This window comes from Protopterus annectens, chromosome 12.part0 (genome assembly GCF_019279795.1).
Source record: "Protopterus annectens isolate FY-2018-M chromosome 12.part0, PAN1.0, whole genome shotgun sequence".
Taxonomy (NCBI): Eukaryota; Metazoa; Chordata; order Ceratodontiformes; family Protopteridae; genus Protopterus; species Protopterus annectens.
This window is the reverse complement of record NC_056746.1, coordinates 560050948-560073013: the sequence shown is the minus strand read 5'-3', so window position 1 is coordinate 560073013 and position 22066 is coordinate 560050948. Positions and strand designations below refer to the sequence as shown.

At 43.6% G+C, this 22066-nt stretch overlaps 1 protein-coding gene across 1 annotated transcript in view; it reads left to right on the top strand.

Moving 5' to 3' along the window:
• Positions 1-22066, top strand: part of LOC122816707 (transformation/transcription domain associated protein) — a gene marked incomplete in the record, with an annotated part of 2794447 nt that overhangs the window by 558382 nt on the left and 2213999 nt on the right. Inside the window, 2 exon segments of the mRNA XM_044089697.1 lie at positions 10817-11008; positions 21006-21171. Coding sequence (XP_043945632.1) covers positions 10817-11008; positions 21006-21171 — 358 coding nt within the window.

Sequence of the window (22066 nt, the reverse complement as noted above, 5' to 3'; positions counted from 1 at the left end):
ATTCTTCCTCTATAGAAATGGGCCCTTTAGGGGGTGGGGTGGGGGGGTAAAGTTAGCACTGAACCTATCTGCCAGGATGTTGGCAATATTGGTTGGTTTTTGTAATTTTCATGCCGTTGTGCTGTAACTCGGAGCAGATCTGGGTGTCTGGGTTCCTATCACGTAGTCTAACTTTTACAAGTTCGAACCTCATATGGTCAAGACCATAAGTTCGAATTTGTAAATGTTCGAGCGTTTCAGTAGAAATCTCCCCAAGCGGAGGTTTCTGTTTTGTTCAATGTGGTACGATCTCGGAGTTGGCATATTTAAGTAGGGGGGTGTGTGCTGGGGGGGCTTGCTCCCCTGCTTAAAACAGTTTATTTTGTTTCCCCCTTTTGTTTCATGCACAGTCGAAGTTTTGTATCTTCGAACATAATAGGTCGAACATTACGTGTTCGAAGTTATAAAACTTCAACTATGTGATATAGACCTTTCTTTTCCCATGTTGCAGTATTCTAGGTGTGGAATTCCCTGCCCTCAGGCAACTCGTGCATTGGCTTCTGTACAAGCTTCAGCTTGGTTGCTGTAGTGTGCGTGGCATGTAACACGTAGGGCCATAAACCAAGGGGCCTTAAATGTGACGTCTGCACGTACAGTCCTCAGAACATTTCAGCCGCAGACATTTGCATCGTACGATCGCTTCTTCACAGACATCACATCTTAAAGATAAGTAGCCTGTTGGGTTTCAAATTTTCTTATTTTTTGATGATCGTTTTAACTAATGCTTGGTTGTTGTAACCTTTAGCTGGTGTCAGGAAAAAAGGGAAAGTGCCAATGCCGGCACCAGATACCCCATAAGGACACCCATGACAGGTGTATTTTTTGCCTAGGCCGGGAACCCCATCACTCCTTTTGAGCTATTTGTCAATCGTTTGTGCCCAAGACCTTGTGCAGCCATCTAGCCATGTTAAATCTGTACCTCGAGAAACAGTGCCTCAAACTTTTAGCCCGTAGGATAGATCCTGCATCGGAGGCTGTACCTGAACCTTCGTGCAAGAAGTCCAAGGTTCCTAGGCCTTCTTTGCCTGCCGCTCCGCTTCCCGACACACCGCCAACTGCCGATCTAGGGGTTGAAGCGAGCTCGGAGGATCTGTCAACTGCAGTGGCATCCCTTGGATCTCACTCAGACATCAACACCCGTCGAGGGGGAACCAGTTTCGGTGGTGCCTCTGTCAGAAATCCAGACTTCAGATGTGCTAATCTCTAGACCCGTTGCCAGGCCATTCTCTACTTCCTCTCTGGTCAAAAAGAAGCAGAAAACTAAACATACCTCCTCTTCTTCAGATGTCACACCGGATTGGCAGGCCTTCACTTCCTCTCTCATGCTGGCCGTCATGGCCCTTAGGCCTTCAGCTTCAGCCAGTTCTATCCTGCCTCTTCTGAGCCCTAGGCCTGTCTCTGATTCTTCCCTCCCATCCATAACCCCTCAGGTCAGGGAAGAACAACATGACTCTTCTTTCTCTTCATCAGAGGAGTCCATTTCTTATGTTTCCCAGTTTGTCTCCCCCCAGGAATATTACTCTCCGGATGAGGAATCTGTGGAGGGCGACTCTCCCCCCCGAGGACTTTACTCTTGGTGAGATCATCACCAAGATGAAAGATTACTTTAAATGGGACACTTCCCAAATGACTGACACCCAAAAAAGGTATTTTGAACTGCTGCAAGTGGAATCACCCTCCCTTTCAGCAGTTCCCCCTGTTCTGCCTGCTTACTTGGATGCCTTCAATGCGGCCTCTAAGACCCCTTACTCCTAGCCTCCGGCCCCTAAGCATTCTGACCATTTCTATAAAGTGCCAGAGGACCACAAATTCTTAGTTAAGCCACCCTTAACAGACCCAGCTGTTATTGCCACCATGGCAGATAGCAATCTAGACTGCTGCTGTCTGCCTCCCTGCTACCCACTGACAGACAGTAAGTACATGGATAGGATGGGGAAGAAGGTGTACACTTCTTCTACTTTGGCTTTCAGAGCCTTAAATTTTCACACCCACATGACCGTGTGTATTAGACTGGGTCTCTCAATCCTCCTCTATGCTGGCTTCCTTCCGTGACAGTCCCAGCAAGACTGACATCTCATCCAAACTTTCCTTGGCCCAACAGGTAGCCAGGCATTCTATAAGGTGCATATACGATGGTGCAGAAGCATCCGCCAGGTCTGCACCATCTGCTTCAGCCCTCAGAAGGTACTCATGGCTAAGACTCCAGAACCTCCCCGAGGACTTCAAGGATAAAATCCTGGGTGCCCCTCTGGACCACGATGTGCTTTTTGTAAAACAATCAGCTGACCTTTTTAAAAATCTACAAGAAAAAAGCAAAGAACTCCAGGAAATTAAGCACCTGCTGGTGTCGCCCACACCCAAGTATTATAGGAACTACCCTGCTAAAGCCACCTTTGTAAGACGTACTCCACAGCCCTCCTCTTCCAGGTCCAGGAGAGGGGACAGAAGACCTACTAACTCCAGATCCTCTTCTCCACCACAGCAACCCAAACAGCCCTTTGAGGACAGAGGAGGCCTCAGTAATGCGTGACTGCCTTGCCCACCTCCCCCTCTCAGCCTACCTTTCCCACTGTCTCCCCCTTTGGCAGTCCATCACTTCAGACCAGTTGGTCATCAACATTATCCAAAAAGGGTACTTCCTATCCTGGAAAGAGAAGCCACCCAGAAGAGGCATCCCTTCCCTCCCCTAAAACCAGCCGTATCTCATAACACAAGTTCTGGCAGATCTCCTACAGCTAGGCACCATAGAGCCTGTTCCTCCAAGACGAGAAGGAAAAGGATTTTACTCCCTTCTCTTCCTGGTTCCCAAAAAAGATGGCCCCTGGAGACCCATCTTAGAACTGTCCTTTTTAAACCTACATCTTCAGATACCCTCCTTCAAAATTCTCTCTCCCCACCTTGCTGCTTCTCATTCCAGCCAAGGCCATCATGGTCACCCTAGACCTAAAGGAAGCCTACCTGCACATACCCACCAGGAGTTCCAACAGACAATTCCTGCGTTTCTCTGGCCCTTCCTCTAATTTCCAATTTACTGCCTTGCCCTTTGGTTTATCCACGGCCCCCAGGGTCTTTACAAAATGCCTAGTCTCAGCTATTGCCTTCTGCAGAACTCAAGGGATAAACATTTACCCTTATATGGACGACATCCTGATCCTGGCAACATTTACCCTTATCTGGACGACATCCTGTTCTGGAAGAGTCCAGGGATGGCTCTATTAAAGCATCTACACTTCACCATGTCGCTTTTGCACAACCTGGGATTCGCCATCAACCTCCCAAAATCCTCTCTGATCCCAAGCAATTACAAGATTTTTCTCTGCTGCAGAATCAGACCAGACACACAATGAAGGCCTTTCTACCTCAGGACAAGGTTCTGTCTTTAACTTCCCACTTCCAGGAAGCTCCACTATCCCGAAATGTGACGGCAAGGCATTTTCTTCCTCTCCTGGGTTTGATGGCAGCATCTATCCCCATGCTGTCCCTGGCAAGAATGCACATGCGCAAGCTGCAGTGGTTCTTGAAGAACATCTAGTCCCAGCACTTAACAGGCCCTAGAGCAGGCCACCCCCCTCCTTCCCTGTCTGAAAACAGAAATCAACTGGTGGACACAGCAAGTGAAATTGAACCCAGGGCTCCCACCCACCCCAAGTTATGCATACAGATGCCTCAGATTCAGGTTGGGGAGCAACTTTGGCCTATTACAAGTTTCAGGAAAAATGGCATCCCTCTCTTCAGGCCAAACACATCAATATCAGGGAAATTACAGCAGTTTTCTAAGCTCTACAGACCTTCACCCCCCTTCTGGTTCCATGGGTGCTCCAGATTGTCAGCGACACCACCACGTTGATATGGTACCAGAACAAGCAGGGAGGAACAAAGGCCCATCATCTGTGCAGTCTATCCCTGCTAATATGGGAATTAGTCTCCCGGCTCAACTTAGTCCTGCAGGCGGTCTACATCCTCTCACAGGATAACCACCAAGCAGATCTGTTGAGCAGGACCTCCTCGCCTCAACACGAATGGATGCTGAACAGGGAGGTCGTCTTAGACATAGTCCACTGGTGGGGTGCTCCACAAATAGACCTGTTTGCCTCCCCCCAGAACAGGCAACTGCAGAACATCTGCTCAAAAACCCACTCTCCTCTAGCATGGAGAGTGGACTCTTTCAGCATCTCTTGGGAGGGGAAGTTCCTTTATGCCTTCCCCCCCATTCCCACTGATTCAGAAAGTCCTCCTGAAAATTCAGAAGGACAAACCAAAAATCTTTAGCGACTCCCTACTGGCCAAGGTAGTACTAGTTCCCCCTACTTCAGAAACTAGCCAAGGGCAGTCACTTCAAGTTACCTTACAAGGTGGACGTACTGTCAGAAGACAGAGGAACTGTCCTACACCCACAGGTACAGATGTTGTCTCTAACTCTGTGGGTGATCAACTTTTGATTCCTTTCAGACACCGCTACTCGGAAGACGTGCTTTGTCCTAAGGAAGGCAAGGAAACCTACCACCAGAAAATCTTACCTGGCTAAATGGGAAAGATTTCCAAAATGATGTCTGCCAAATGGGAAGGGACCCCAGCACCGCAGAGGTTCCCCTGGTTCTAAACTACTTGTGTCAGTTGATAAAAAGTGGCCTTTCTTATTCTTCTGTAAAAGTACACCTCTCTGCCATATCAGACTCTCTGCCCCTGGAACCTCCCCCTTGCTGGCCAGGCTCGATGTAAAGCTCTTCCTTAAGGGGGTCTTCCACATGAGACCACCTAGGAAACCTATCCCTTTGCCTTGGGATCTTAACTACATCTTTGAGAAATTAACCCAACATCCCTTTGAATCTGCCAGGCCTTCCTCCTTACAGATGTGTACACGAGACTGTCCTGGTGGCTATCACTTCAGCCAGAAGAGTGTCAGAACTGCAGGATCTAATGGTCTGTCCCCCCTACTCATTCTTCCACAAGAACAGGGTGTCATTGCGAACCAAGCCTTCCTTTATGCCTAAAGTGGTCAATGATCCGTTTCTTAACCAATCCATTCATCTGCCCAACTTTTTTCCCTCACCCACTATTCAAGGAGAGAGAATACTGCACTCCCTGGATGTGCACAGACAACTTAGATTCTACCTGGACAAGACCATGGCCATCAGAAAGACTAACCAGCTCTTTGTCTCCTTCCACCCCAGAGCACTGGGGCAAGGCAGTCTCTAAGCAAACCATTGCATGCTGGGTCAGGAAAGCTATTTGCTTCTGTTACTCTCACCACGGAAAGGAACCCCCAAGGGGAATCTAGGCCCATTCCACTGGAGCTGTGGCCACCTTAAAGGCCTTCATGAAAGGCCTAGACACAGCATCCATTTTGGAAGCAGCCACACCTTCACCAAGCATTACAAATTGGACCAAGTTTCCAGAGCTAGGACAGGATTCGCCAGGGCAGTCCTGCAGGGTCTTGTAGAACCCTTTGCATCTACCACCACCCTCTCATCCTCTTAAGCTGTGGTACGCTCCCACACCTGGAATACTGCAACATAGGAATAGAAGGACATAGAATAGTTGTGTAAAATCTTACCATAACCATAGATGTCCTCCTCTTCCATGTTGCAGTATTCCTTCCCGCCCACCAGTCCCCCCATGTCTTGTGCCTTCCTGTACTACCTACATTTCAGTAGGTCTCCAAGTCACACACCTGTAAACAACTGGCGCACCTCCTGCTGACCTTCAGGTTCTGGGGATTGTGCATGCAGACGTCCCATTTAAGGCCCCTGGTTTATGGCCCTACATGTGACGTCCCACGCACACTTCAGCAGCCAAGCTGAAGCTTTTGTATAGAAGCTGACGTACGAGTTGCCTGAGGGCAGGTTATCTCACACCTAAAATACTGCAACATGGAGGAGAATGACATCTATGGTTATGGTAAGATTTTACACAACTGATCTGTCCTGATAAGAAATTTATTTTGGAGACACAATCTCCAGGATGATGGCATTCTTTAAATTGGATTATACTCAGGTCTTGGAGGTACATAAAAGATACTAGCAGAGGATTCCCCTAAACCTTCTACTGTTCCACCTGTTTTGGCTGGCTTGTTGGATGCATTTTCCATTGCTTCTGTGAGTTCAGACTTTCAGCCCCCTCCTCCCAAGAAACCTGATAGCTTCTGTATGGTGCCTAGGACTGTAAATTTAACAAGTGTCCTTCTGCTGACCCCTCTCTGGTGTCTGTAGCTTCTGACAAGCCCTTTCATTTGTTTCCTTTCATTTGTTTCCTTCAACCAAGTTACTGCCCTCTGATAAAGATAGCAGGACCATGGAAAGGCTAGTTAAGATTTCACCTCTGCTACCTTGGCTTTTACGGCTGTTAATTATCAGACCCATATGTCTATGAACTTATTGACTGTCCTGTCCCAGGCTTGGCAGGTTACTTCTGATTTTCCAGACTCTGCTCTTTCCTTGTTAGGGACTTCTTAAGTGGCTTGTCATTATGGTGCAGCAGATGTTTCCTGTAGGGCTGCTGCTTTTGGGTCAGTGATGAGGAGGTATTCTTGGCTTCAGCTTCAACCTTTGCCTGATGATATTAAGGATAACTTGATGGTTGCCCCTCTTGATAATAATCACTTGTTTGGTTAAGCTGCTGCTATGTTTAAGTCCCTTCAGGATAAGGGCAAGACTTTACAGGAACTTAAGCATGTGTTTGTTTCTTCTGTGCCTAAATTTCAGAGAAGCTTTCTCAGTAAACCAGCCTTTGTTTGTAGGCAATCTCGACCTTTTGCTAAGAGTAAAAAGGGTGGCAAGTGGCTCCTTCTGCTAAGGTTACTTAGACTTCAGAAGTCTCCTTCCCCAGATAAACCAGGTGCTGTCTGAGTATCCCATTCTTCCCAGACACTTTCCTCTTTCTCTTCGCCCCTCTCTCTCTCTTTTTGTTTGGCTACAGATTACTCAGGATCCCTGGGTACTGTCCATTATTCAACAGGGGTATTTCATGGTTTGGAAATCCCTTCCCCCTTTTGTGTGTGCGCTTCTCAGCCCCTCAGAAACAACTCTCTCTCTCTTTCCAGAAGTGTTTGGGAACTTTTGACCCAGGGTACTATTCAAGAGGTGCCTGTGTCTGAAAGGGAGAAGGGGTTTTACTCCAGGATGTTTCTGGTACCCAGAAAAAAAGGTACTTGGAGACCGATTCTAGACCTCTCTCATCTAAACACTTTTCTGAAGGTGCCCTTCTTTTGTATGTTGTCTCTTCAGACTTTGTTCCCACTTTGCTTCCTCAGCCTTTTATGGTGTCTCTGGATCTCAAGGATGCTTATCTCCATATGCCAATCTATCCCTGATTCAGGACGTTTGTACATTTCTCTCTTGCTTCCTAGCATTTTCATTTCTCTGCCTTTCTACTGCCTCTGGTGTTCACCAAATGGCCTCACTCCTGTGATTGCTTTTTGTAGGATTCAAGGGATCCAAGTATTTCCGTACTTGAATGACCTCCTGTTTCAGGCATCCTGTCCAGAGATCCTGTTGCAAAATCTTGCAAAATCCTTATTTTGCGATTTCCCTTCTGCAAAGCTTGTGGTTCACAATAAACTTCGTCTTTCCTGACTCCTCCTCAGTGCCATGTTTTTCTTGAGTGCAGGATTCAGACGGTGCCTTTACTGGCATCCCTGCTTCCTCTCAAGGCCCTGACACTCATGTCATTCTTTCAAATTCTTCTTCCTCTTGACTCTGTTGGAGCCTGGGAGTTTCTGAAGGATCTGGGATTCATGACATCCACCATCCTTGTGCTTCCTTAAACTCCACACAAGAAAGTTTTAGTGGTTTCTGAACATGCGCATCCCCTAGAATTTGTAGTTCTTCTACCTTGTCTCAAGAATGATTTTCATTGGTGAATCCAGCTGTTGTCTCTAAATCCAGTGCTCCCTTTTCATCCTTCTCTTCCCTCTCAGGAGCTGTTCACAGATATCAGACGTGGTATGGGGAGCAGTTTTTGGCTTACTAAAGGTGCAGGAGGTGTGGTTGCCGCTTTAGCAGAAAGAGCGCATCAATGTCAAAGAGAAGAGATTGCTTTTGATGGCACTTCAGACTTTTCGTTCTCTTTTCTTCCCAAGACCTCTTAAGACATTTACAGATAATACCACAGTGATGTGTTATGTAAACAAAAGGGGGGGGGGGCAAGATATCCTGTCTTCTTTGCCAGTTGGCACTCCTAGTGTGAGATTTTGCTGTCCAGTATCAAGCGTCTCTTCAGACAGTTTACATTCCCTTAGGTCAAAACTTTGTGGCAGGCACACTGAGCAGGTATATAACTCAGTCCAATGAATGGATGCTTCACTGGGATGTGTTTTTGGACATTGTCCACCAGTGGGGTACTCCTCAAATAGATCTGTCTGCCTCCTCTCTGAACAATTTCCTCTAGTTTGTGCCAGAGTCCCAGGTCCTCTGGTTTGGAAGGTGGACGCCCTATCTTTTTCTTGGATGGAAATGTTTCTTTATGCTTTCAATCCTCTTCCCCTTATTCCAGAAGTCCTGTTCAGAATTCAGCAGGATGCCCCCACAATCTTGTTGGTGACTTCCTTTTGGCTGAAACGGCATTGGTTCCCTCTTCTGCATTTAGCCAAGGGCACTCATCACAAGTTACCTCACAGGGTAGACTTACTGACTCAGGACAAGGGATCTGTCATCCATCCCCACCTGTCCACTCTTCAGCTGACACTGCAAGTGATAGGATTTGGATTCTAAATAGATGCATTTTTTCTGAGAACATGGCTATGGTCCCCCAATACTAGAAAATCCTATTTATCCAAATGGAAGAGGTTTTCTGTTTGGCGTCTTTCTCATAACCTGGATCCACTTTTTGTGGATATTTCTTTGGATCTCTCTAACATGTATGAATTGCTCAATGCTGGGTTGGCTTTTTCTTCTGTTAGGGCCCGGTTATAAGCTATCTCTGCTTGTCTGCCTATTTCTCCTCCTTTAGCATCTTGATTTAAGACTAAACTATTCCTAAAAGGCATCCTTCATACTAAACTCCTAGGAAGCCCATTCTTCCTCCCTGGGATCTTAATTTTGTTTTGGGGAAGTTGACATACACTCCTTTTGAGCCTGCAGCTTCATCTTTCTTGCAACGTTGCTCTTGGAAGACTGTATGTTTGTTAGTCCTTCTGCCAGCTGGGTGTTTGCGCTTCAAGCCCTTATGGCTTGTTCTCCTTTTTTGGTGTTTCATGAGGACAGGGTGTTCTTGTATACTAATCGTTTTATGCCTAAGGTTTGAATGAGTTGTCCCTTAATCAGTCTATTCATTTGCCCACTTTTTTCCCTTCTCTGCAGTCTGCCATTGAGAAGGTGATGCACACATTGGATGTGTATAGACAACTCAGATTTTATTTGGATAAGACTAAGACTATTAGGAAATCTGATCAGCTCTTTGTTTCCTTTCATCCCAGGTCCTTGGGATTAGCTGTAGCCAAGCAAACTATTTCCTCTTGGATCTTAAATCTATGTCTTTTTCTTCTTCCTTTCATGGTAAGAGCCTTCCTTAATCTGTTAAGACGTGTGCTACTATGGCTGTGGCTTCTTCTGGTGCCGTTTTCAAGGGTTTGGGTACTAGCTCTGTTCTTGAGCCAGCTACCTGGACTTTGAATACATTTACCAAGCATTACAAGTTGCATGGAATCTCCAGAGCTAAAGCTGGTTTTGCTAGTTCATCGTTCATGGCTTTCTAGAGGGCTGTGCTGGTCCTTCATCCTTCCAAGTTTCTTCCTGAACTTTGGTGCACTCTAATGTAATGAATACTGCAGCAGTGAAATGGAAGGACATAGTACAGTTGTGTAACATCTTACCATAACAGTAGATGTCCTTCTCTTTACTGTTGCAGTATTCACTCCCTCCACCTTCTGGTCCATTTCTCTTCTAGATGTACTGATTAACTTTTCTTTTCCTTGTACTGCTGTTCCTACTGTGACTTTCATTTCTGAGGATGTTATGTCCAGATGTCACCTTTATGCCGTACGCAAGGAGTATGTGTGGCGTATGGCATACCTTAAAGCAACTTAAAGGCTTTAGTATACTGGCCGGACATCAGGCCGAACTTGACAGGGGATCCTTAATGTAATGAATACTGTAGCAGTGAAGAGACGGACATCTAACATTATGGAGTGGCCTTAGGTCAACTGGTGCCCTAGGCAAAAGGTCTCCACGGCACCCCCCACCACACCACCTGGTGACCCCATCCTGGTCTACTTACACCAAATAAACATTGAAAAAGCGCCCCTGCTACAGCGGCACCCTAGGCGGCCGCCTAGTAGGCCTATGCCTAAGGCCGGCTATGGGTAAGATTTTACACAACTGTACTTCATATTGGTAAACTGGATGCCGAATTCTGTTTACATTAGTTGAAATTACAGACTGAATAAACTATACAGTCTGCTGGTTACTCTGTGCTGGTTACTCTGTACCTGGGTTAAGTGGAGATGCATGTGCATTGGGTCTGAATGTCAGAACATGTTGTTTTTATTTCTTTAATACATTTAGTTACCACTAGATTAGATTATGAGTCTCCATGGTTTAAAATCTAAGTACGTGTTATGTGCTGCTGTATTTTGGTTTTGAAGCAAATACAGTTAAAATGGTTTCTGGGATTTGGTAAATATCATGAGTTAATGTTCAGACTAAGGTCAAGTCAAGATTAGACAGCAGGTTTCTATGAGATAAGTATTAAATTGTTTTTTTTTTTTAATAAAAACTGTGCAGGTATTTGAGACGTTGCCTTCAGTACACATTTTATAACTTTCCACTTTTTATATTTTTAGATTGTTGCAAATTCTTTTCTGGCAAACCCTTCCACATCAGCCTTATTTGCTACAATTCTTGTAGAATACCTTTTGGAAAGGTTACCAGAGATGGGTTCAAATGTGGAACTTTCAAACCTCTACCTCAAGCTTTTCAAATTGGTTTTTGGCTCTGTATCACTATTTGCAGCTGAAAATGAACAAATGCTTAAGGTAAGCTATGCATCTTGAGAAGATATTTTTAATATTTAAGGTACTATACCATTGTCTGAATAACTTCAGTGAGCTGGGAATGTGCATCTGTTCCATGGGACTTTTATTGCTTTCTTTTTAGCCTATGTGGTTTGTAAGTAGTCATTTGTAATTGTGCTTAGTAACTTGCTGACTAACATGGTTTGAAGTAAAATTGTCATTGATTTTAACAGCTATGACTGTTGTGGTGGGGGACTTCTGGGAGAGAGCAGAGCAAACCATTAGTTTGATAAGGTGGTATATCATCACTCATTTTTTCTCGCACACACTATGGAGTGTGTGTGTGTGTGTGTGTGTGTGTGTGTGTGTGTGTGTGTGTGTGTGTGTGTGTGTGTGTGTGTGTGTGTGTGTGTGTGTGTGTGTGTGTGTGTGTGTGTGTGGTCAGATGTATTTGAGGTGGGAGTCTAATCTATTGTGCACCTTGCACTCTTTTCCTATGGAAATTTTATTAATGCTTTTGTTCTTTAAAACTTGTCTCATCTCACCTGTATTGACTAAAGATCAATTGCTGAAATGTTTGCAATTATTTGTTTAGTTTTCATGGTTCCTAGTGCCAGGAGCATGGTAGCTGTGCAGTGGCATCTGCTTATTCATCGCTGCAGCAGGCATGGTTAACAGACACCTACCTGTTGTACACAAAGCAGGAGCAGCAGCTGCTTTATGGGACTGTAATCAAAACCACCCTTGCCTCCATGGTTGGTGAGCTGGCATAATTGACACACTGTGTTCCTTCCCCCTCAGCTTAACTCCTCACGGATCAGGATCACTAACTGAATCCCTAGTTGCCTGGTTTGCAGTCAAGGCTTTATACCGCTGCACTGCAGAGCTGGCTGTACTAAAATCTTATGTAAAGGAAAAAAAAGTGCATAAAAAATGTATTAAAATGTGAAGCATATCTCATCCTGTACTTATATTCTGTGACTTTCACACATGCAAGAAAAATAGCAAAAATATTATGTCTTATAAAGTATCAAGTGCTGTACTTCTGTCTTGTCACATATAGCCTTGTCTCACATTCTTCAAGGCTAACCTTGATGATTAGATGGACATGTACAGATTCATCCTTGCCTTGACCAGTTTCACTTCCTCTTCAGTGTCCTTGCACAGAACTTGTGATTGTGAGCCTGTTATCACCACGGAAAACTCCAGTAAGGGCCTATGATGGTTTCTTTCACTAAGTTGTTTAGAAATCAGATACAGACTGGTGGAGGTCTGATAAGAAAATGTAGAAACAACCTCTGCAGTGTTAGCAACTGCATCCTCATGTGAAGAATGCCAGTTCTTTGATGGATGGTATTGATAGTTTATTGAGCCTCTTTGGTAGGAAGATGTGCTCGATAGAAGGTGTTTTTTTCTGTGCATCTCCAAAGAGCTTGCCAGTACAGATGCCTGGGTGCTTCACTTGTTGGCTGAGTGGTGTGCTATAGACCTGGTATCTCTCCCTAAAGCTGTCCGTGTTCTTGCTTTTTTGAAAGGCAAATGCATCTTGTTAAAAGCAGGAGGCATAGAGTCTGTTTTATGAAGATATCATCAAACCATTTATAGGTAGTCCATGTAGAGCTTGTTCCTTTTTTCTTATTGGCTGAAAACATGGGTATTTGAAGTCTCTGAATTTTCAAGGTCTAAAGTATTCACTCCCATAAAAGTTCAAGATGCTAACTCTTTGGGATGGTAGGATAAAGCCATGACTGTGACTCAGCTGAACTGGGAATAAATGGGCATGATGGTTTGTCATCCTTTTGGGGGACAGGCTTACATGGTCAAGTCAGATTTAGAAGCTAAACAAAATTTAGGATGCTGACTGTCATTACCCCTTCAGAACATGGTCAGTAGGGGATACTTTAAGAAAGTTTTCTCTCTGTGGCATTGCACTTTGTATTGTGTACTCTGCACATATTTTTACCAGATTCATAAGTACAGTCGAAGCTGACTTTCAGAAAAAGACAGTTTGTCTTTCCTTACTTTGATAACCCTTTTGCATGTGCCATCCAATTATCAAAGATTGTTCCAGAATCTGATTACAGTGATAATCTTGGAGTAATATTTAGGATCACATTTTAATGCATCTGATTAGATTCCTGCTTGTTAAAGTTGTACCTTTTAGAGGACAGGATTGTCCTTTAACCATCACTTTAGTGTATTGCAGTTGTCATCAGGGAAAGAGCTGAATGACTCTGAGACTAGTGTCAGCTAGCAAAGTGGCAGTACCATTGGCAGGAATTGATCTGTGGATTCTCATGATCTTGTTCAACCAAATACAGACTTCCTTGGTGGCTCTACACGAAGCAAAAAAAGATGTGGATTTAGTGACTGATCACTTGCTTGGGAAGGAAATTTATTTTTCAGCAGGCACTGTAGTTAGTGACTCTGTCTTAAGGCAGAGGAGTGCCTATATGAGTTAATCAAATGTGGGATATATGGTCACTCACAGAATCTTCTTAACATTGTCCTGTTGCTCAGGGAAGCTCAGATGGTTCTTCAAGCCTTTCTTCTCCTACAGTGAATTTTGGCACTGATCTACTCAAATAAGAGGGTTGTGATTATCTTTAGCAACTAGCATGGAGGTGTTAACGTAAGGCACAGCAGAGTCTATGAAATGTTATAAATGGGCTAATCTGAATATTCTGCTGATTTGTGCTTGGGACATTCAAGGAATGAGCAGTGCTCAAGCTGGGCATTCATAGAAAAACAATCAAAGAGCTAAAAGGTGGTGCTCATGTCTCTCAGATGTGGACATCATCATATCAAAGTTGTTTCAAGAATGGTCATTTCATAACTGCCAGCGTTAACAAGTTCCTTGGCCATTTACGTGAGTTGTTTGGTTTGATGTTTTCTGACCCAAATGGATTTGATTTTTATTCCATCAGTTGATGGCATTCATCCCACCCCTCATTTGGGCACATCCACATCAGCCATTCATGAAACCCCATGTATGAGTGCAAAACTTCATGTTGTGCTTGCTTCAGCATGCTGTGGGGGCTTTATCTTTGATCTTTTTCTGACGGCATGCAAGTGTTTTTATCTCCACCTGCTGTTACTAGTACAGTACATTTTCTTATTAGGGCATCTAATCGCTTGTATCCCTTCTTGTCCATCGTGGGGCTTATTTGTCCTTCAGTATTCAGTGTTATTAATCAGAGTCAGGTCTCTGATATTAGACTGCGCAGTTTTGCCTCGCATCACTTTGGATTTCCATAAAACCAAGATTCGAACAATAGTGCAGATAGATGTAATCTGTACTCATCTGTGAGGGTTTTTTCTCAAGACAATTTCAGGAACTTGACTTTTATGTTGGAAGACCTTTACCTTCCTTAGTTTGAAGGTATTTCTTAAATAGGAAAAGTTCTTCCTTTGAAGACATTTTTGGAAGCTGTTGTTGACCTGTTGGATTTCTGAACTGTGTGCATTGTGGGTAGTAAGCTTTTTCTAATCATCCAGTCTGTGGTGGTGCTTCACTCACTTCAGATTTCTCCGTAAGGTGTTCGAGAGATATGTTCTGAATCCAGAATTACTGCTATAATTGGAGAGGCACTCCTTCATACTGTAGAAGCACTGTTTCTGTTAATTAAGGCCTTTACAAGCCATTTTTTTGTTCATTTAGTAGTTAGACACACTGTAGTTGCATACTTGTCATGCAATATCTTTTGCTGCCACAGAAGGGAACAGTTCTGCTCTTTAGCCTTTTATACTATGTGGTACCAAAACAGTGACTGCATTTACAACATGTTTTAAGGGAGATTCCTTTCAGGATATGTGAGCTGCAGCAACGTGGCCCATACCTTTTGTATTTGGTAAATTGCATTACCTTATATTCACCCCACTACCAGGGTAAACCTATTCAGTGGTGTCATCCTTCAAGGTTTCATTCCATAGCCCCTTACTGTTGTGTGGCAAACTGCTGTGAAAAGCATTCATAAGATGATTTAGTCTGCGAGATTGCCTCATTGAATGTGACAGATGTAATGTATACTAAGTTCTAGATCTTTGGTAGGCTGAAACACGATTTCTCTGCCATCTTATCACAATTCAGAATGGTTGCTTATGAGTTGGGTTCCATTGTAGCCTTCCTTTTCCTATGTTGTTGTGGAAACTTAGATAGACCGTACTCTTCGGCTCTCCTTCCCTCGCAAGCTTGTTCAGATGCTAAGATGTAAAGTTACACTATGCACCCAACTGTTTTTGAATGTTTGAAACTTGGAAACAACGCATGCTTCTGGAAGCACATGAGTGGAACATTATATTACCAGTTTTTCAAAATGTTCAGGATATTTCATCCCTTGTTTTGCGGTGTTAAGTGCCATGTGTAAAGTTTTCATAAAACATAATTAAAACCGTGCTGCCATATAACTGATTCAGTGACACCAAGGCAAAGAGATGCAGACATTTTACCTGACACTACACTGACATTTCTGTCTTTAGTTTGGAGTTTGAATCATTAGTATTTGGTTCAGTGGGTGGAAGAGGATGAAATGTCTGGAGAACAGTCTTTTTTATTAATGAGGGAAGCAATGCCTGGTGATTAGCTGTGGTAAAAAGGTAAAGCAGTTAGGCCAACCTGCAGGAAGGTAGAATTGTTGCTTCCATAGTTTTGTGCATAGAATCATATTTGGAAGATTAAACTAGCATGTTTGCACTCACATACAACAGGGAATGTTTTAGTTTTGTACTTTTAACAGTTGTTTTTCACCTTTTTATTAATCACATCCACAGAAACAGGTGCCTTATTTTTTGTTGAGCGGTGGGTGATGGGGCATGACTTGTTTGTAACTGGGGGTGGTTGCTTCAAAAAATAAAACTGATTTCCTTCGTGTTTCACTGTTGCAGTCATTACATTTGGGTCATCTGCTTGCAGGTAGCCCTCAGTCAGTCTGAATATCAAAGTCTTGGATTCCTGCATCAGATGCTATCTCTTCTTCCATGACTTCAGGGGTATAAAACATGCAGCCCGATGCCATTACATCAGTCCTTCTTGCCGCATGGTGCCCGAAGCAGAAGCAGTTAGCAAGTGCTGGTCGGCCGACTCCTGAAATTTTCGTTTTTGAGTTTCAGAACCGAAGTCTTAAAAAAAGCTAAGGACCCCGTTGGGGTCCTTTTTCTTGCTCTTAACCGATGTCAGTAAAAGTTAGCAATTGTCTTACCTGTGGAAAGCAAATACCTCATAAAGATTTTAATTCCTACTGCATTCCTTGCTTAGGCCCAGACCACGACGTCCCTCTCTATCGGTTTTGTGCTTTATACAACCCCTGAACTATTCGTTGTCAGTTTATTTATGCAGCAAATTATTTTGGTACTCTGTATAACTATCCAGAAATGGCTTCGGTAAGCCATCCGACTACTGACATTCTGAAAAAAACATAAGGATAAAGACAGAGACAGACCGCATAGGTCCAAAACTGCCGCCGATGCTTCCGTTAAGCTAGTCGCCAGTACTCAGTGAGGTGCTTTTACAGCCCCTGATACCCACTACACAGATTCGCAGGCCTCTACTGAGACCCATTCGAAGTCCGGTATGCCGCGAGATGCTTCTTCAACTATGGAACCTGTGGATGTCTCTACTTTGGATGGGTCCGGAGCCGCTGTGCAGGCAACCGGCTTCTGAGGGTGTATTCAGGCCTACAGATTTGCATATTAAACCGATGCCATCTTCTTCATCAAGGCCTAAAACTCGACTCACGCCTAGAAAACCAATGTCCAAACCGCATGGTCAGGCACATATGCCTAAACAAATGCTTAGAATGGTTGAAGACCATATTACTTTGATTAGGGGAAGCCATCCTTCTCCCTCTAAGAGACCTAGAACTGATTTTCCTTCTGATCAGGATTCTGATATTTCTGTCTCTTCTGATTACCAGGATTTGCCTTTATCTACCTATGAGGATTCTGATGCAGAGGATTCCATTCCCTCTGCTTCCTCTCCAGAAGATTTTTCTTTTGGTTAAATTTTGTATACTCTTAGGGAGCATTTCCGCTGGGAAAGCCAGGATTACTCGTTACTCCAAAAAGAGGCTTAGGGAATTCTTACTCCTCCCTCCATACAGACCTTTAGCTATCCCTCCTGTTCTGGACGTTGTAGATGATGCCTTCTTGGAATCTAGCCTGGCCCCAGACACTTTACCTCCAGCTCCCAGAAAACCTGACTGGTATTACAGAGTACCTGACTCTCACAAGTTCCTCTTCAAGAAATCCTACTGTGGATCCAGAGACCATTTCCCAAGGACCAAAAGGCATTAAGGCTACTGCTGCCAAAAACCCTACCCCCTCTGATAGAGATTCCAGGGCCCTGGACAGATGGGGTAAGAAGGTATACACTTCTGCTGCTTTGGCTATTAGGTCCTTAAATTGCCAGTTTCGTATCAGCAGCATATTATGGGACTACTTAAACAGAAAATGATGTTGATTCCTGACTGTGCTGAACATAAAGAATTACAGGATTTAATGCATTCTGCTGAACAAGTTGTTAAACAATACTTTGCAATGTGGTTTTGACTCCTTAGAAGCATCTTGCAGGTCTGCTGTCACTGGGTCTGTACTTAGAAGGCATGCTTGGCTTAAGAAACCTATGACCAAAAACATTTTACGCTTTACAACCACATTTGGCAGAAACACTAATAAATTCATGAACATTATTAAGGTTAATTGGAATATATTGGAAGCGGATGTCAGAATCCAAACACTTATTCCTAACAAATGTTCCTTCTCCTTTCGCAAAGGAAAGAATTTAGCGGGATACTTTAATCACTATAAACATCACTCTGAATCCACATTACCCCAGGTATATCAAACGACTATTTTGGGGGATAAACTCATTGGCTGTTTCCCATGTGGCCATTGTGTCAACTGCAAACATATCCTGAAATCAAAGGAATTTACTAGCAGAAATAGTAACAGAGTTTTTGACATTCAATTTTTTGCCAACTGTAATACTGATTGGGCCATTTATATGGCTTGTTGCACCTGTCACTCATTCTATATTGGGCAAACCTCCCGACCCTTTAGGTTACGTGTGTCCGAACATCTGAGTGATATTAAATGCAAAAGAACATCCAATGCTTTATATAAACATGCACTTATACATAATACAGCTCAATTTCACTTTGTAATTATTGACAAACTTATTGGTGATAGAACTAATAAATGTGGCTGGCACAAAAAACTTGATGTTAAAGAAAAGAAATGGATCACCAAACTTGGTGCTCTCTCTAGCCCAGGGCTTAATGAATATTTATGAAAAATCCTGTCAGTATATATTTGATGAATATTCATGAGTATAGCAATTCCTGTCAACCAATCAACTATTTTTCATGATTGTATAAAATTACACCATGATTGGCTTTTTTGTAAAACACTGAAGAAGGCTAGGCTAAACCCGGGCCAAAACCGGTTTGTTTATAAGCTTTTCATGTTGCCTTAGTAGTTTTTAAATAAACTACTTATTATCTCACGGCTCACTTGTTGCTGGCTTGTGTTTTTCCTTTTTGATTCTTCTTTAGCCGTGCAACTCCCTACGTGCAGGGGAATTCTGTTTAAAAGACAGACAACACCACAGTTATGTGGTACATAAACAAGCAGGGGGGAACCCACTCGTACCCTCTCTGCAGACTAGCCATGGCTCTGTGGAACACAGTCTTGAGCTACCAAGTGCACCTACAAGCTCAGTTCCTGCCAGGCAAGCTAAATTCAATGTCAGATGACCTAAGCAGAAATCTCATGGACCCACACGAATGGAAACTGGAACCAAAAATATTCAGCCTCTTAAGGAACAAATGGGAGACTCCAGAGATTGACCTGTTTGCCTCCCCACAGAATTACCAATTGGACAAATTCTGCACAAGGACTCCCTGCAGTCAAGCTTGGAAAGTGGATGCCCTGTCCTACACCTGAGAGCGCTTCTCAGTTTATGCCTTTCCCCTTCGGCCTCTCCTCTCGAAGGTTCTGCTAAAGATCAAACAGGACAAACCAAGGGCAATACTGATTGCACCAGACTGGCCTTGCCAGCACTGATACCCCCTCTTGCGCAGTATGATACTGCTGGATCCATGGCACCTACCTCAGTCACCTTCCCTGCTGTTCCAGCAGGCGGGCCAGATTTTGCACCCTCCGCTTCAAACCTTGAACCTTGCAGCCTGGCTAATTCCTTGAGCTCTCCAATAGCATCCCTCAGTAAGCAGGTGCTAGATGCAATTCTGGAAGCAAGGAGACCTAGTACTAGAAAATCCTATGCGGAAAAGTGGAAAAGATACTGCTCCTGGAGCCAGACCCAGGGTCTGGGCACTACAGTGTCCAGTTTACCTCATATTCTTAAGTACTTAACAGAAATGCTCCACAAGGGCCTGTCCTTCTCGTCAATTAAAATTCATGCCTCTGCAATTTCAGCACATTATAATACTGAACCACCCCTCTTCTCTCACCCCTTGTTAAAGCAATTCCTCAGAGGGGTTAAAAATTTAAGGACCCCCCCCCCCAGGCTAGCCCCTACTCCAGCCTGGGACCTTAACTGTGTTTTGGAAAAACTCACTCTCCCTCCATTTGAACCAGCTGCAACTGCAGAGTTGAAATTCCTTTCTTGGAAAACAGCCTTCCTTCTAGCCATCACTTCAGCAAGAAGAGTGTCTGAATTACAGGCCCTCATGGCAATGGAGCCCTTCATTATATCTTCCATGCAGACAGGGTTTTCCCCAGGACCAATCCTTCCTTTATGCCCAAGGTGGTGTCTAGTGTGGCTCTAAATCAGTCCATTCATTTGCCTACCTTTTTCCCTAATCCACAAAACAAAGGAGAACGAATTCTGCACTCTTTGGACGTGCACAGACAACTTAGATTTTATTTGGACAGGACTAAGCCTCTCAGAAAATCTGAACAGCTGCTAGTTGGCTTTGCTGCAGGGGCAGAGGGGAAGGCCATTTCAACGCAAACCATTTCTAAATGGATAGACCATTGCATTCATTTCTGCTACAAGCACCATGGAAAACCTACCCCACAGGGGGATAAGATCACATTCCACCAGGGCTGTATCTACCTCTACATCCTTTCTCATAGGGGTCCCTACCACGGACATCCTAGAACATGCTACCTGGAGCTCTGTTCATACCTTCACCAAGCATTACCACATGCCTATTTTTTCTAAATCCAGAGCTGGTTTTGCCACTGCAGTTTTGCAGGGCAGGTCTTAATAGCTGTTCCTAATGCTCTCTAACTGCCTCCTCCCTTCCTTAGTTTTGGGAATCTACCCAAATCTAATGACTGCAACAGTGAAACATGAAGAACATAGTACAGTTGTGTACACTTGCCATGAATGTAGATGTTCGAGTTTATTCACTGTTGCAGTCCTGGTTAACCTCCCTCCAGCCTGCAGACTTCTCTTGGCTCTACGTTTCCTTCTTGTTTGGTGTATTTGTGCTTTCTGGTGTATTTGCTTTTTGTTGGAGGTGTAACATAACATATAATTGCTTCCCATTATGGGGGCACCTGACATCTGGGGCAAGAAAAACTGATGTAATGGCGTCGGCTGCATGTTTTATACCTCTGACGACCTGACGTCATGGAAGAAGAGACCGCATCTGATGCAGGAATCCAAGACTTTGATATTCAGGCTGGCTGAGGACTACCTGCAGGCAGATAACCCAAATGTAATGACTGGAACAGTGAATACACTCGAACATCTACATTTATGGTAAGTGTACACAACTGTATTTTTTATCACAGTACTTTCCACTGTACCTTCATTTTGGCCAGTTGTCTTAAATCGTTTTCATAATTCCTTGAATCATCCAAATGAAACACTGCAGGGTGATGCATTTTTATTTGGTGATTTTGAATTTAGGTTTTTGTTGTGGTAATACTGTTTATTCATTTGAATTTAGTAAGGTGTTTTGAGTTGTTTGCAGGTAATGATTTTGCCTGCTGTTTGTCTTAAGGCTTACCTTTTAATTAATACTGCCTTTTTCTCCTTCATGAGTAGCCTCATTTGCATAAGATAGTCAATAGTTCGATGGAACTGGCACAGACTGCAAAGGAGCCGTACAACTACTTTTTGCTGCTGCGAGCCCTTTTCAGATCCATTGGAGGAGGCAGCCATGATCTCTTGTACCAAGAGTTTCTCCCACTTCTGCCAAACCTGCTGCAGGGTATGTATACATTGAGTGCTTGTACATGGGCTGGATTATCCATGTCTTTTTGGTGTACTTGGTTAAAGTTTTTAAAAAAATGTGTGCGTACATGTAAAATTAATAAAAATATATGTGTATTTATATATGTATATCTAGTCTGTATAACACTGTGAGATAAATGTTTTTTTTCTGCTACGTGACTTCAGAAGGGCAGAAGTAAGAGCTATCCGATTATTAGTTTAGCAAAAAGATTTTAAATCTTTGTTGCCAAAGGTTAAGTTTTGGGGTTTTGCCTAAAGCTGTCTGTTAATTCTTTTGGGATGAATCTTGTGACCTGTTTAAGATGTTGGAGTTAAAGCATTTGTCGAACTCCTGTTAGAAACAGTAATGTGTATTTTATAGTGACGAAAGGAGAAGAGAGGCCACTGACTGACTAGCTGATGGGGATTTTAACCTTAAGTGTATCCCTTTCGTCATACGTTTTACATGGTGCAGTCAGTTGCGTCAAGGTTACCACTTTTCCTGGCTAAAACAAATCGCTAACGCATCGACTTTACCCCCCCAGTAAGCTACAAAGTAACTCATCAGTCACAGAGAAGCTTGTAGTTTTCATCAGTCACAGAGAAGCTTGTAGTTTATCAGTGTCATCTGTATTTGCCTGGTGTAGATCTTGAGCATTTGTGCTACGTAGACAAAAGTAGAAATGGTTAATTTGCTTACAAAAATACAGCTGTGAGGGAGAAGATGTTGTGCTGTCTTACTAAAGATTCTGAAGAGCACATTTTCTAGCTCATGTCAGTGGCTTTCCTGTTAACATAGTGTATCGTGGTGATTGTGCATTCTTTCCATGGACAAGATGTTTTGGAATGTTTCATTAGTGACTGTGCATTACAGCATGGGAAAGTTGTTGCAG